General features: G+C 40.2%; 2 protein-coding genes across 2 annotated transcripts in view; both read left to right on the forward strand.

Annotated features, from left to right (window-relative positions):
- The window catches only part of LOC111858091 (macrophage mannose receptor 1-like), a 119551-nt gene extending 105140 nt beyond the window's left edge, over positions 1-14411 (forward strand). The window contains exons 4-6 of the mRNA XM_072697538.1: positions 13788-13879; positions 13981-14092; positions 14303-14411. Of these exons, the coding sequence (XP_072553639.1) occupies positions 13788-13879; positions 13981-14073 (185 nt within the window). The 3' untranslated portion in view covers positions 14074-14092; positions 14303-14411. The remainder of the gene's footprint in view (positions 1-13787; positions 13880-13980; positions 14093-14302) is intronic.
- On the forward strand, positions 5135-12231 carry LOC140577723 (macrophage mannose receptor 1-like). Its single transcript, XM_072698016.1, has 5 exons — positions 5135-5149; positions 7602-7664; positions 8473-8847; positions 10150-10506; positions 11927-12231. Exons 2-5 carry the CDS (start codon positions 7619-7621, stop codon positions 12229-12231), a joined length of 1083 nt encoding a protein of 360 aa, XP_072554117.1. The 5' UTR covers positions 5135-5149; positions 7602-7618.
- Positions 14412-14918: the final 507 nt, after the last annotated feature.

A 14918-nucleotide genomic window follows, 5' to 3' on the forward strand; every position in this document is an offset into this window, starting at 1 on the left:
TTGTGACATGGTGCATTATCCTGCTGGAAGTAGCCATTAGAGGATGGGTACATGGTGGTCATAAAGGGATGGACATGGTCAGAAACAATGCTCAGGTAGGCCGTGGCATTTAAACGATGCCCAATTGGCACTAAGGGGCCTAAAGTGTGCCAAGAAAACATCCCCCACACCATTACACCACCACCACCAGCCTGCACAGTGGTAACAAGGCATGATGGATCCATGTTCTCATTCTGTTTACGCCAAATTCTGACTCTACCATTTGAATGTCTCAACAGAAATCGAGACTCATCAGACCAGGCAACATTTTTCCAGTCTTCAACTGTCCAATTTTGGTGAGCTTGTGCAAATTGTAGCCTCTTTTTCCTATTTGTAGTGGAGATGAGTGGTACCCGGTGGGGTCTTCTGCTGTTGTAGCACATCTGCCTCAAGGTTGTGCATGCTGTGGCTTCACAAATGCTTTGCTGCATACCTCGGTTGTAACGAGTGGTTATTTCAGTGAAAGTTGCTCTTCTATCAGCTTGAATCAGTTGGCCCATTCTCCTCTGACCTCTAGCATCAACAAGGCATTTTCGCCCACAGGACTGCCGCATACTGGATGTTTTTCCCTTTGCACACCATTCTTTGTAAACCCTAGAAATGGTTGTGCGTGAAAATCCCAGTAACTGAGCAGATTGTGAAATACTCAGACCGGCCAGTCTGGCACCAACAACCATGCCACGCTCAAAATTGCTTAAATCACCTTTCTTTCCCATTCTGACATTCAGTTTGGAGTTCAGGAGATTGTCTTGACCAGGACCACACCCCCAAATGCATTGAAGCAACTGCCATGTGATTGGTTGATTAGATAATTGCATTAATGAGAAATTGAACAGGTGTTCCTAATAATCCTTTAGGTGAGTGTATTTAAACCCTGCTGATCATACACACATATAATGCACACGATTACATTCCACTATTCAAATTGTTTTCTACTTGACTGCTTTTGTAACATTTGCGCAATTTCTGGATGTCTGAAATACCTATTGTATGCTTTCTGTGTTTAGATTTGATATTTGTAATTTATTTATAAAAATTATTGTACTCTAATAGGGCTGTAGTCAAGACCACCTTTGTCGAGTCCAAGACAAGTCCAAGACCAGGACTAGTCGAGTCCAAGTCAAGACCGAGTCCAAAGAGGTTCGAGTCCAAGAAGACCGAGTCCAAAAAAGTTTGAGTCCGGGTCAAGACTGAGTCCAGGACAGGAAAAAAAAGTCTTATGCATGATATCATCAAGACAATCATTTTGGGTTATTATTTGTTGATCTAAAAGCAAAAACAGTGTCACAATACCCATGATTTTTAAGTATAGACATTCCCCTTTATATCATATAATCTATTAATCTAAAGAAAACAGAATGATGACATATGGTGATACCTCATAATAGCAGTGTTAGAACTGATATACAAACACCAACCCACTACTATTACCAATGCTAGGTACTAGTACTGAGCATTTAAGCAACTAAATTACAATATAGCTTCACTGCAGATGTACAGTAGTGTAGAAAAGAAGTGACCAGTATTACAGAGGGGGTAATAAATTTATGTCCAAGAACATTACCTTTATCTTCTGCTATGTTAGCTAATGTTAACATTAACACATAGTCAAGGCTTAGCAACTCCAGCTCTGCAGTTAACTTACCGCGATGTATGATTCCTCTGCAGGTGTCTGACGAAGTTTGACGTTGTTTCCGAAATTGTTGCTTTGCAGAATTTGCAGTCTGCCCTGTGTTGCTTTTTAAATGCAGCGCTGATAAATTCCTGGTGATTTCTATAAGCAAACTTGATAATGGCAGAATTGGCGGACATTTTCGTTTGTTAGAGTGTGTGTGAATCAATGGAAATTAACGTTAGCAGGGCACGCAGATGCAGAGCGTGCCGCGCAAATATAATCTAGTGTGTGATTGGTTATTACTTTTTTTGTTTTGTTTTTTTGTTTTTGTGATTGGTTATTGGTAGTGATGGGTCGTTCGGGCAGATGACGTGACGAAAAATAATATTTTAATTAAATTCGGGCGGGTGAAATGAAAAAATTAAAATGAAAAAAAGTTTAAAATGTGTGCTTACTGGGAACATAATAAAGACACCTGGACTCGGTCGAGACCAAAAGCCATATTTGGCAAGACCAGTGGCCGAGACCGAGACAAGTCCGAGTCCGAATACCAGCGAGTCCGAGACAAGTCCGAGACCATAAAAAAACGGTCTCGAGACCGGACTCGAGTCCAAGACCGGACTCGAGTACTACAGCCCTGTACTCTAATACCTGGAACCATGTGTTCTGTGTGGCTCAGTGGGCTAAGCCTGTGTGCCTATAATCACAAGGTCACCAGTTCAAACCCAGTCTCTGCATGTCTGTGGGTCCTTGAGCAAGGCCCTTAACCCCTAGCTCTCTGGGTGCAGCCATGAGTGGCTGTCCTTCATGGACAACTTACTTACAAAGAACAAGTTGAGGGAGCCGTAAGAGACAATTTCCCCATGGGGATTACTGAAGTGATGATGAGTGCTATTATTATTTAACATTTATTAAAATGTTGAATTGTGAAATGTTGTTTTTGTTTTTTATTTCCCCTGACTTAAGTAAAACAAGGTACTAATACTAAAGAAAGTGTGTTAACTATTTGCATGGACATTTCTGAGTAGAAAATAACAAAAAAATTAAGGTAGAGCAACTGTATTTGAAGGTAACTTAATATTTCAATGAATATTGAATTAATATTAAGTAGGTATTACTTAATTTAGCTTTTGGATATAGAAGGAAAAAAGTTTATTGTACTTGATTTAATGGTGTAACTAACACATGCATTAAGTACAACCAATATGAAAATTCAAATAGTGCCCACTGAATATCGAGTAGATTCAACTTAATATAGCTTTTAGTGTATTTGATGATTTCTGTTGGTGTAATAATGATAGTTTAGTAACAATTACTTAATAATACTGAATTGGGACAGTTAAGTTGGGACAACTTAAAAAGATCAATGCAGATAGTTAACACACCTTTTTGAGTAGACCCAATACATTCTTTTTTAGAGTGTGGGGAGTCTTCTGGACCCTGGAGAGCTGCAAGACGGATGTGGAAAATGAACCCTTCCGAGCCCATTCTCTGGCAAGATGGAACCTCCCTGGAATGCAGGACCTAAGGGCCTTGGAGAATTGTCTAGGCTAAAGGACACCAAGGGTCCAGTAGGGTTGGAGGGCGCAGAGGGACCAGTGGAGGGAGAGGGTTCTGAGGAGCCAGTGGGGCTAGAGGGTGCTGGAGGGGTGGGGCTGGAGGATCCCATAGTACGGGCAGAGCCAGAGGACACAGAAATGCAGGCAGGGTCAGAGGACTCTCAGGTGCAGAGAGGGCCAGAAGGCATTGAAGTGCAGGCAGGGCCGAAGCAGCCAGATGGTGCTGAGGGGACTGCAGGACAGGAGGGTGACGAGGAGGCTATAGGAGGATGAAGTAGAGACTTCTGGACAGGAGCTGAAGGATGGTGAGGAACCTAGAAGGCAAGAGCACAGACAGGAGAAGGAATAGGAACAGCTGCCATGGAAGCCGATAGTATGGCCAGAGACGAGATGGAAGCTGACAGGATAGCCAGTGGCAAGGCAGAAGCTGATAGGATGGCCGGAGATGATGCAGGGGCCACTGCGATCGCCAGAAACAGGGCAGAAGCCAACAGGTACTGTAGGCCACAGACAGGGGAGAAGCCGATGAGGCACCTGACAGCAGGCAGGGTGAAGCAGGGATAACTCGTGGCAAGTAAAGCACAACCAGAGCACCTGGTGGTGAACAGGCCTGAAGTGGGACCTCTGTAGGATAAGCAAGACTTCCCTCTTGGGGTCAGGAACCTGGCGTGTGGGTAGAGTGGTCCTCTCTGGGTTGGTGGTTGGAAGCATAGGTGAAGTTACTCTGTCTGAGTTCTGGAAGCTCAGAATGAGCAGCAGTCTTTTTGGGACTGGTTTTTAAAACCTGGGATGGAGTGGTAGGGACTTCACCTGGTCCGGAACCCTGGACTTCAGGTGGAGCGATCCTCTCGGGACCAGATGCAGCAGTGGCCTCTCCTGGGCCAGGCAAGGCAATGGCTTGTCCACAAGATAGTGGTGAAGGCAAACTCTGGGGATACAGTGGAAGCAAAAAATGGATCCACAGACACAGATGAAAGGCCAAAGGGACATGGCTGAAGTGACAATAGGTTTTGGAGACTCAGCTGAAGCAACAAGAGTCTACAAAGATGCCAGCTAATGGCAGCTGGCCACGGAGAGCCAGCAGGCACTTCTTTGGATGGTCAAGTGGTCCCTAGCTCAAGGAGCTGCTCCATATCACCTCCATATAATGCCAAACAACATCCACTTTCCAAGGATCTATGTCTGGGGTAAGTCCTGTTAATATCTCCTCTATACGTAGAAAGAATGCACTCACCTCAGGCATTTGTCATACTACGAGGTTGCACCCAAAACCCAAATGTCTGTCTAGGAAGGAGATGTATTCCTTGGCTAGCAAGCGTGGTGGCTCCAACAGAACCCCAGGGATTTGAAGACTCAAAAATAGCAATGGGTTTCTCAGAGAGGGGCTTTGAAAGTTCAGGAGAAGCAGTGGCAACCTGACCTGAATCAGACATAACAAGCATAAAGGCGACCTCTTCATGGCTGGGCTTGGATGTGCCTGGGTCCTGCAAGGTGGGGTCAGGTGGAGGTTTTGCCAGTACAATGCTCAGTACAAACATGATAGACTTAAGACTTGTCCTTTGACCTTTGACCAAAGATTTGAGACTTGGTCTTGCCCCCTTTGAGACTTGACTAGGACTAATAGGTTTTGGTGATTTGAGTGTATAACAGCATTGTGAGCAGTGCATAGTTTGTAAAACAGAAGGTGCCAGAATGCAAAGGGCATATGAGAACAGAGGTATATTGACGTAGGCGCAGGTCCCAAAATGCTTTTAACGCACGGTGCTGAAAACATGTCTTATGAAGAATGAATCTAAACTAATGAAGGATGTGAAATTGTGTTAAATTAAATTACATACAATAAAAAATATTTATTGGAATTGTTTTTTTCTTTAGCCAGAGCTGTGCTGGATCCACGTGAATAGGTGCCAGAACTCAGGCACTCAAAAACAGACAGGTATGGCAATGCGTTCCGGCAGGACCTGACATAGGTTAAGCACTGATCTTGGGTTTATTCAAGTTCAACTGGTGCTTTTATGAGTTGCCATGTTTAATACTGGATAACCAGTGTTTTCGGAACCTGTCTGCCCTTTATGTGACCATCATGTTTGAATCAATTATTTATTTCCATGGCGTGGAATTCCCCGAGGGGATGTAGTCAACATTGCAGAAATAAAGATTTCCCACCCATCCTCCCACCCATGCAAATGCAGATGTTTTAAAAAACTCTACAAGCAAAACAAATATGCAAAAACATGTGCATTCTGTGTCCTCCCAGAGGCATTCTAGAACATTACATTTGATACTCTTACGTTCAGAGACATACAAAGAGTCATTTTAACAGGTACAGATAAACAGAAACCCCCCAGACTCACAGAGATCAGGTAATGGCATATATTTAATTTTGAAACCATCCTATTTTAAGGCTTTTTAATACAATTACAATTCTACTAAGAAATTAAAGAATAATACAGAATGTGCTGTGTCATGCCCCGATCGTCCGCTCCTCTCATGTGCCATGCCCCCTCGTTAACCTCATGTGGAATCCCAGTGTTTTACAGCTGTTTCTGATTGTTGTCATTAGTTCATTGTATTTAGTCCGCGTTTCCGTTTGTTTCCCCAGTCTGGTCATTGATGTGATGTGAAGTTGTTTCGCTGCGTGCTTTGTGCTGTCCTTAAACCCCGTGTTCCTGATCCCTGGATTCCTGCCTTGTTTGTCTGCGCTCCGGGCGCGTACTATCCATAACAGTGCTGCTTTTAAAACATTTTTCTTAGTAAATATTTGTAGCAATTTGCAAATAGTCCTTTGTTACTGTAAAAGTTATTCACTCCAAACAACAGTATATTTATGTAGATTTTATATTATTTGTTGTCCATTATCTTTCTAAAGTGATGTATAGTGGTGCAGAGGTTCGATTCCCATTCAAGCTCTATGTGTGTGGAGTTTGCACGGTTTCAAATGTGAATCTGTGTTTGAATGTAGAGCAGGTGTAACTACCATATAATCAGTAAATAAGTATAAAACACATGCTATAAATATATTTTAATACAATATAAGATATGCAATGCTTTAGTTTACTACGGAAGCCGAGAACAGCCGTGCTAGCAATTATTTTTTAAGCAACGAGATATCTCGAGATAAAACGAGATAACAAGTCTCATTTTCTCAAGATAGTGAGATAATTCTCGTGTCGTAATTCCATAAAACTTTTTGCTAGTGCACCGATGTGTATTCAAGTGGACAAATCACAGATGTGGTTTGCCTTACTGCTATGCATAGTTACATTTCTGGAGAGATGTGCATCAGGCTATGGTATATGGTATGTGTCTGAAGGAATCCCTACAAATATAGCTATGCAAAATATTAATGTGCATGCGTGTATGTGCAGAAATAAAGATTTCCTCTTTCCCAGTCCTCCCACCCATGCAAATGCAGATGTTTTAAAAAACTCTACAAGCAAAACAAATATGCAAAAACATGTGCATTCTGTGTCCTCCCAGAGGCATTCCAGAACATTACATTTGATACTCTTACGTTCAGAGACATACAAAGAGTCATTTTAACAGGTACAGATAAACAGAAACCCCCCAGACTCACAGAGATTAGGTAATGGCATATATTTAATTTTTAAACCATCCTATTTTAAGGCTTTTTAATACAATTACAATTCTACTAAGAAATATTCTTATATTAACATTATTGAAATCTTAAATGTTCATTTATTTCACACTTCTACACAAATGACAACTTTATATTTAAAGAATAATACAGAATGTGCTTTGTTACTGTAAAAGTTATTCACTCCAAACAACAGTATATTTATGTAGATTTTATATTATTTGTTGTCCATTATCTTTCTAAAGTGATGTATAGTGGTGCAGAGGTTCGATTCCCATTCAAGCTCTATGTGTGTGGAGTTTGCACGGTTTCAAATGTGAATGTGTGTTTGAATGTAGAGCAGGTGTAACTACCATATAATCAGTAAATAAGTATAAAACACATGCTATAAATATATTTTAATACAATATAAGATATGCAATGCTTTAGTTTACTACGGAAGCCGAGAACAGCCGTGCTAGCAATTATTTTTTAAGCAACGAGATATCTCGAGATAAAACGAGATAACAAGTCTCATTTTCTCAAGATAGTGAGATAATTCTCGTGTCGTAATTCCATAAAACTTTTTGCTAGTGCACCGATGTGTATTCAAGTGGAGAAATCACAGATGTGGTTTGCCTTACTGCTATGCATAGTTACATTTCTGGAGAGATGTGCATCAGGCTATGGTATATGGTATGTGTCTGAAGGAATCCCTACAAATATAGCTATGCAAAATATTAATGTGCATGCGTGTATGTGCTCAAATGGATGTGAAATGATTAGTACCATAAACAATGTTTTTATGCAGCCCATCGGATCAGCATAATGGGTTGTAATGTGCTTCTTCTGCTGAAAATTCTACTAATTTCAGGTCAGTTTCTTTCATTTCTCTTGTATGGTGTCAAATCAGACTAACTGCAACCTGAATTAGACTTATTTACCCGCATTTGAATGTGTTAACCTGAATTGAAATTTCATTATCTGAATATCATAACCTAAATTTGAATATGTTTACCTCAACTTGAATCAAAGAAACCAAACTTGAATATGTTTATCTGAACTTAGATGAAAGATAAACTAAATAAAAAAATTAGAATAAAATTAAAAATTAGAGATACTGAATTTGAATTCATTACCCAAACTTGAATTTATATTGATTGTGTAGTAATAAAAATTAAAGTTCAGGTTGTAAAATTCAGCTATTGAAAATTTGGGTTGTAAGATACAGGTCAAGAAAATTTGGGCTGAGAAATTCAGGTCCAGGAAAACAGGGAAAACATCTGGGATATTCAGAAAGAGCAAAAGAACATAGATCTAACTGAGCACAATCCTAGCCAATCACAAGACAGGTCACCAGTCATTTAAGAACTTGATTTATTACCACACAAAGAAAGAAAAAATACAGTTCAAATAATAAATTCAAATTTGGTTTCTTTAATTCAAGTTCAAGTAAACATATTCATGTTTAGGTTCTGGCATTCAGGTAATGAAATTCAATTTCAGTTTAACACAGTCAAATTTGGGTAAATGAATTCAAATTCAGGTTGTGGTGAGTCTGATTTGATACCAAAAGTATTTCTCATTTGTGAAGATCGATAAGACAAACGACACAAGTGTAAATTAAGAAGATGAACTTACAAAAGCCTTTCTATTTTTCTATTTATGATCAATATGTGCAGAGCTTCACAGACACTATTCATGCCTTTCACATCAGTACCATTTTGTGAACATAAACCTGAACTGGACTGACGCCCAGGCTTACTGCAGACAGAACTACACTGACTTGGCTACCATTGACAATATGAAGGAGATGAAAAGACTAACTGAGTCTGTAGGCTCTGATTATACTGGAGATGCTTGGATAGGACTGAAGAAAGGAACATCATGGAGATGGCAGTGGTCCTCAGGAGAGACTGGGTACACCAACTGGGCTATGGGTGTACTGTACTACCAGAATAATGGCTATTACTGTGTTGGGATGAAAGACTCCGGTTATTGGAATAATGTTAATTGTTCATCACAGACTCAGACGGGGTATTTCATCTGTTATACTGGTGAGTAACATTAACCAGCTCTTTTCTGACAAATGGAACATGCCTTTGAGAGTATAGTATCCAGCCATCCACCCCATAGTAACTTTGACAGGAAAAAAAGCACTACAGCCTAAATGAGAGTACATTGTGTTGTAGTGCATGCATACAGCGTCTGTCAAAAGGTTGAGTATTAAAAGCTTTTTGAAAAAAGGCATTTGTGTTCTGCAAACATTCCCATAAAACAGCCACACAAGTAAATGTAGAAACATGTACAGACTGTATGGCAATTGAAGGAAATGCAAAACAATGTCACCTGCTTGAGTATGATGGATGTCAATTGCAGATCCCCCTTTAGGTTCAGAGAAAAATCAAAGTTGTTTTGTGTTTAATAGAGCAAGTATTGTCCCAGCTTAAGAATCAATATTTTCCTACAGGTTGTTACGTTTAAAATTTGTTGAAAATTTTCAAATACATCACGGAAGCGAAAATGGTAGATTACCTGGATTCGAATAACATTCTGAGGGATAGCAAACATGGATTTAGGATAAGTAGATCCTGTTTCACAAATCTGCTTCAGTTCTTTGAGGGAGCTACAAGGAAAATTGATCACAAAAAGTCCTACGATGTGATCTACTTACATTTCCAGAAGGCCTGATGTTGTCCCTCACAAACGGTTCCTGCTTAAGCTCAAAGCAGCAGAGATTTTAGGAACTGTATCAGCTTGGATTGAAAACTGGTTAACAGACAGGAAGCAGTGGGTAGTTATTAGAGCCACTATGTCTCAGTGGACCTGTGTTCATAGTGGGGTACCGAGCAGAGGAGACCAAGGGGGGACATGATCTAGGTATACAAGATTCTAACAGGTCTGGATGCTGTTCAGCCAAATAGCTACTTTAATATTAGTTTAAATACTAGAACTCGTGGCCATAGGTGGAAAATAGCAGGAGAACATTTTAAAATAGATTTGAGAAAACAGCGTGTAGTTCGAGTATAGAATAGTCTTCCTGTTCAAGTAGTGCAGATTTTAATAACTCTGAGCTATTAGCTGAATTCTTCCCAAGCAAGCTTGATAGGCTGAATGGCCTCCTCTCGTTTGTAAGTTCTGTTCTTATGAAGGTCGTGATAACTTTAATAGCAAATGGGCATAAATGTAACAGCACAATCCTGGCCAGTTAAAAGACAGTCATTGAAGAACTTGAATTTTCATTACCACACAAGCAACAAAAATCAACAAACAACATTGACACAGAAAGGTGCTCAGAACTTATTTAAATGACTTCTGGGTTATTGCTGTTTCTTATGCTGTTTACAACAAATCCACAGATCTCACCTGTAAAGATGGAATAAATGTTACCTGGAACTTCACCTTGATTAACCAACATATGAATTGGTCTGATGCTCAGAGCTACTGCAGACACAGTTACACAGACCTGGCCACTGTGAGGAATAAAGAAGATAATGACTTGATGCATAAGATGGTTACAAGTGGCACTTGGGCATGGATTGGCCTGTTCCAGGACACATGGGAATGGTCAGACCTGTCAAACTCCTCATTCCGTAACTGGAAAATAGGTCGAAATGATAATGAGAATAACGCATGTGCTTTAGCACAGGTCACCTGGCCTGGGACATGGGATATGACACCATGTGATGAAAAGCATCCATTCGTATGTTATGATGGTGAGTAATGTAACTTTTCTGGGAGGAGTGGCCAATTCTCACCTAGCAACTTTATGTTATGCTACTATACACTACACCTAAAGTTACATTTTAGTGTTATAAGTACACATAGCACTCCACAGATGCATTGTAGTTGCAGTAGTTTTCTCTTCACTGATTTGTGAATTTCACCCCATTTACCCTTCTGATAATACATTTGTTGCTCTATATAACTTTTCTGGGAAGAGTGGCCAATTCTTACGTTTATCTAATAATATTATTTGATAATACTTAAAAAACATACACCTATATTTATGTTTAGTGCTATACTATACACATTAGGGTGGTCCAAAATTAACAACTTCACACAGCTTTCCCTCCACAACGCTAATTTTATTCTTCCCCTTCTTACAAATGTGTCTGCCAAATTTTATTATGATTGGTCATTATTTAGAGGTCGCTCAAGCTGGTAGTGATGCAACACTGCAACAGCTATATTGTATTGTGTAACTGTATGCAATAAAACAAGGAAAACATGCAGTAAACAGAATTAGAATTTCCATGAGTGAAAAAGAACAGAAGAAACATGTCAAATTAGCTGATACTATCTTGGATTCAGGTTGTCTGGACTCTTACTGTTATATATTGTCCCATAACGTTCTAATGTTCTTTATCATCAGTGTCGCACTGTTGCTGTCCCGACTCCGTTTTCAGAAGGGTAGACTTGGCGCAGGTTGGATATTTCTTTCTGTGTCTTTCAACCAAATGTAGGAGATACTGCTTCTGCTCGTCGTTCTTGGTCAGGGATGAATTGAATTGCTGCATCAATGCAATGGCTCTCTCTGCACAATCATTCACGACCTTCATTTTTGACGCTGCTGTTTGAAGTTCCTGGTACGAAGGGTCGTCATTCCATTCTCTTGGGTCCTTAGCCAAGAAATTTTGCGCCTTCATCTTCCCATTTAATGACAGTACTTGCAATTAAAGAGATGATAATTTTTTCATTTGATTTTACCCTGGAATTTTGGCAAATTGTCTTAATCTGAGTCCACAACAAACTTGTGGGACCTTGAGCAACCTCTAAATGTAGTTCAATTTGCTCCATATTTACATCATATCTTTACTACATCTGATAGAACATATTTAAACTTGTGGAGGTGGGTTTTAATGAAATTCAAAATTTTCCATAGTGCCGTGGACCGCCCTAATACACATACTATACTATACTATACTATACACATAACACTACAGAGTTGCAACAGAAAATTGTTTTTTCGTTGTTTTGCGAATTTCAATCCCTCTACCCACCTGGAATGAATTCCCTACTCCAAATTTCCAAATGTTACATGACTTTCTCCTGAAGTCGGCTTTCTGACAATCATCTTACCTTCTGCCCCAGATAACCTGATCTTGGTAAATAGTATCATGATCTGGAATTAAGTCCTGAATTACTGCAGAATGAACTATTTGGACCTGGTGTCTGTCCACAATGAGGAGATCCAGCACTGGGTCAGTAGGAGGGCTGAGAAGGCCTCCACTGATCATGTCTGGCTGGGGCTGCGCTTCTCCTGCTACCTGAACTTCTGGTTCTGGGTCAGTGCAGAAAATGTCTGTTACCAGAACTGGGAAACAAACACTAACTTCTGTGGAACCACAGGGGCAGTACAATCTGGAAACCCACATTACTGGGTCAGCCTGCCTGAGACTGAGAAGCTCAATTTCATCTGCTCCAAATGTCTAGGCTGATTCACAAACACAGTACCGGTAGAATAAGTACATGTAACAGTACTTGGATTAGAAACGCATTTGTCTGTTGAATTGCTTCTGAATTTTATTCCCTCTATCCATCTACTAACAAATTCCCTTTTCCAAATTCCAAATTTTCCATTTGTGACTGCATTTTGTTTGATAATGATGTGGCATGCAGAGTGATTTCCAAACAATAATAATGCACACTTCATCTGCTCCAAATGTCCAAGGCTGATTCACGAACAAAATACCTGCAGAACTGAAATTAATTTGAACCCCAATTCCTCTCAATATTCTCAGAAGAATATACACTATATTGCCAAAAGTGTTGCAACACCTGGTCATTACACCTACAGGAACTTTTATGACATCCCATTCTAAATCGATAGGCATCAATATGGAAATTGGTTCCCCCTTTGCAGCTATAACAGCTTCAACTCTTCTGGGAAGGCTGTCCACAAGGTTTAGGAGAGTGTTTATGGGAATTTTTGACCATTCATCCAGGAGAGCATTTGTGAGGTCAGGCAGTGATGTTGGATGAGAAGGCCTGGCTCACAGTCTCCGCTCTAATTCATCCCAAAGGTGTTCTATCGGGTTGAGGTCAGGACTCTGTGCAGGCCAGTCAAGTTCCTCCACTTCAGACTCGCTCATCCATGTCCTTAAGAACTTTGCTTTGCTGGTACACAGTCATGTTGGAACAGGAAGGGGCCGTCACCAAACTGTTCCCACAAAGCATTAAGAGTTCCTTTCACTGGAACTAAGACCTATTTGACGGATCGGGTATCGGCCATGCGTGACCGATCCACATCCCTATACTTACTTGTTTAGTTTTTGGCAATCTTTGAAAAGATAGCTCCTGTTTCGTGTTAAATCTATTTGTACAATCAATCGCATGACAGGTCTTTCCCATTTTACTGTACATGTGTTTTTTGCGGCATTCAAATCGAACGCTATCGCTGCCCTTCAGTCTTTTTCGCTACTCAGTTGGTGTGAGTACAGTGACTTCCGCCTGCTGTGACGTCATGCACATACCCTTCGCAGTACAATGAGCGTAAGATAAGACGTGAGGATCTGGGAGTATTTTACGCTTTTAACAGAAACCAGTAGCACAGCTATTTGCAATCTTTGTAAAATAAAGTTTTGAGAGGTGGGAATAGCGTTTAATGGACAATCCCACTTAACAAAGCGCACGCAACTGCGAGACAAAAAAAAGCAAATGGATGATTTGGGAGTCGCTAACTCGCTGCAGCTTGTAATACAAAGGTTGTAGCCTATGACAGGAACATTCTTGAATTCGCTAAGCTCTTCAGAACAACCCATTCTTTCACAAATGTATGTAAACCTGACTTCATGGCTAGGTGCTTGATTTTATACACCTGTGGCAATGGGTCTGATGAAACACTTGGATTCAGTGATTAAGAGACGTGTCCCAATACTTTTGTCCATATAGTGTAATCCGAGACAATAAGTAAAGGGATCTTGCATTTCCTTTTATAATTTAATTTGCATGGAACTGGATGTGTCCAAGTGTGCTGACTTCTTCTGTTGCTCAGTTCCCACAGGAAAGAGAACAGTGGTGAGACTGACTGTCAGAACTGATGGAGAAATAAAGGATCCTGAATTCAGCAGCCATCTGTTAATGCAGGTCAGTTAATTTCTCTTGCATCTGTGGAGTTACACAGAGAAAGACACAAATTGCATATACAGTATATGCACAAGGAAATACTCTGTTGTTTTATTATCCAGTTACAGGAGAAACTAATCAGAGCAGGCATGTCAGAAAGCACTAGACTACAGTGGAGAACTCAACACAGTGGCCAAATCTTCAATATAAAATAGAAAGAGCATTAAAAACAAGGTAAAGAGTTTGCAGCATCCAGTTATTGAAGGTATAAGCAAATACATTTTCAGTATTGTTGTAATTATTATACCAATGCAAAGCCATATGTGTAACAGATTATATGACATTACATTCATCTAGCAGATGCTTTTGTCGAAAAAGATGTACATTGAGGTAGATAATTCATAACGCATGTGATTACATTATGTCCTGATGTTCCCTTTTCAGGTGTCTGAATTTGGAAGAGACTAGCCCTGTGTGTCTGGGGCTGCAGAGGGAGCTGTGGACCAGAGCAACCTGACATGCATTCATTTCAGACCTCAGAACTCAAAGAAATGCTAGCTTGCTGGTGAATTCTGGTGATTGTAAACTTGGAACATTTTTGCTAATCCTGAAACAGATAATTGCTTATTGCATTTCAGGCCTCACAGTGCTCACTGCTTTCCTTTGTGTGATTCAGTTTAATAGATGATAAACATTTAGAGGTGAAAATATTTTCCGCCTAATGATTCCAGGGTTGTGGGTTTAACTCCTGCTGCAAGTTCTGTATTTGTGAAGCTTGAATGTTCTCCTGCCATTTGCATGGGTCTCCTTTGGATACACAAGATACCCTCCACAATTGTTGATAATAACATTTAATAACATACAGCAAATTACAAATTATTGCATAGGTGTGTTAAGTGTTGTGTTCCTACTACATGTATTCAACCTTAGTGAGGAGTCAATAAAAAGACTTATGTACTATGGGCTCATTAATGTAGCAGGTTGTAAAATTCATAATGACTGCATGGAGGCAGGTGCCAGGAGGACAGAAGCATGCTGTGCAGACCCCTGATGAACAGTG

Source organism: Paramormyrops kingsleyae, chromosome 12 (genome assembly GCF_048594095.1).
Source record: "Paramormyrops kingsleyae isolate MSU_618 chromosome 12, PKINGS_0.4, whole genome shotgun sequence".
NCBI classification, from domain to species: Eukaryota; Metazoa; Chordata; class Actinopteri; order Osteoglossiformes; family Mormyridae; genus Paramormyrops; species Paramormyrops kingsleyae.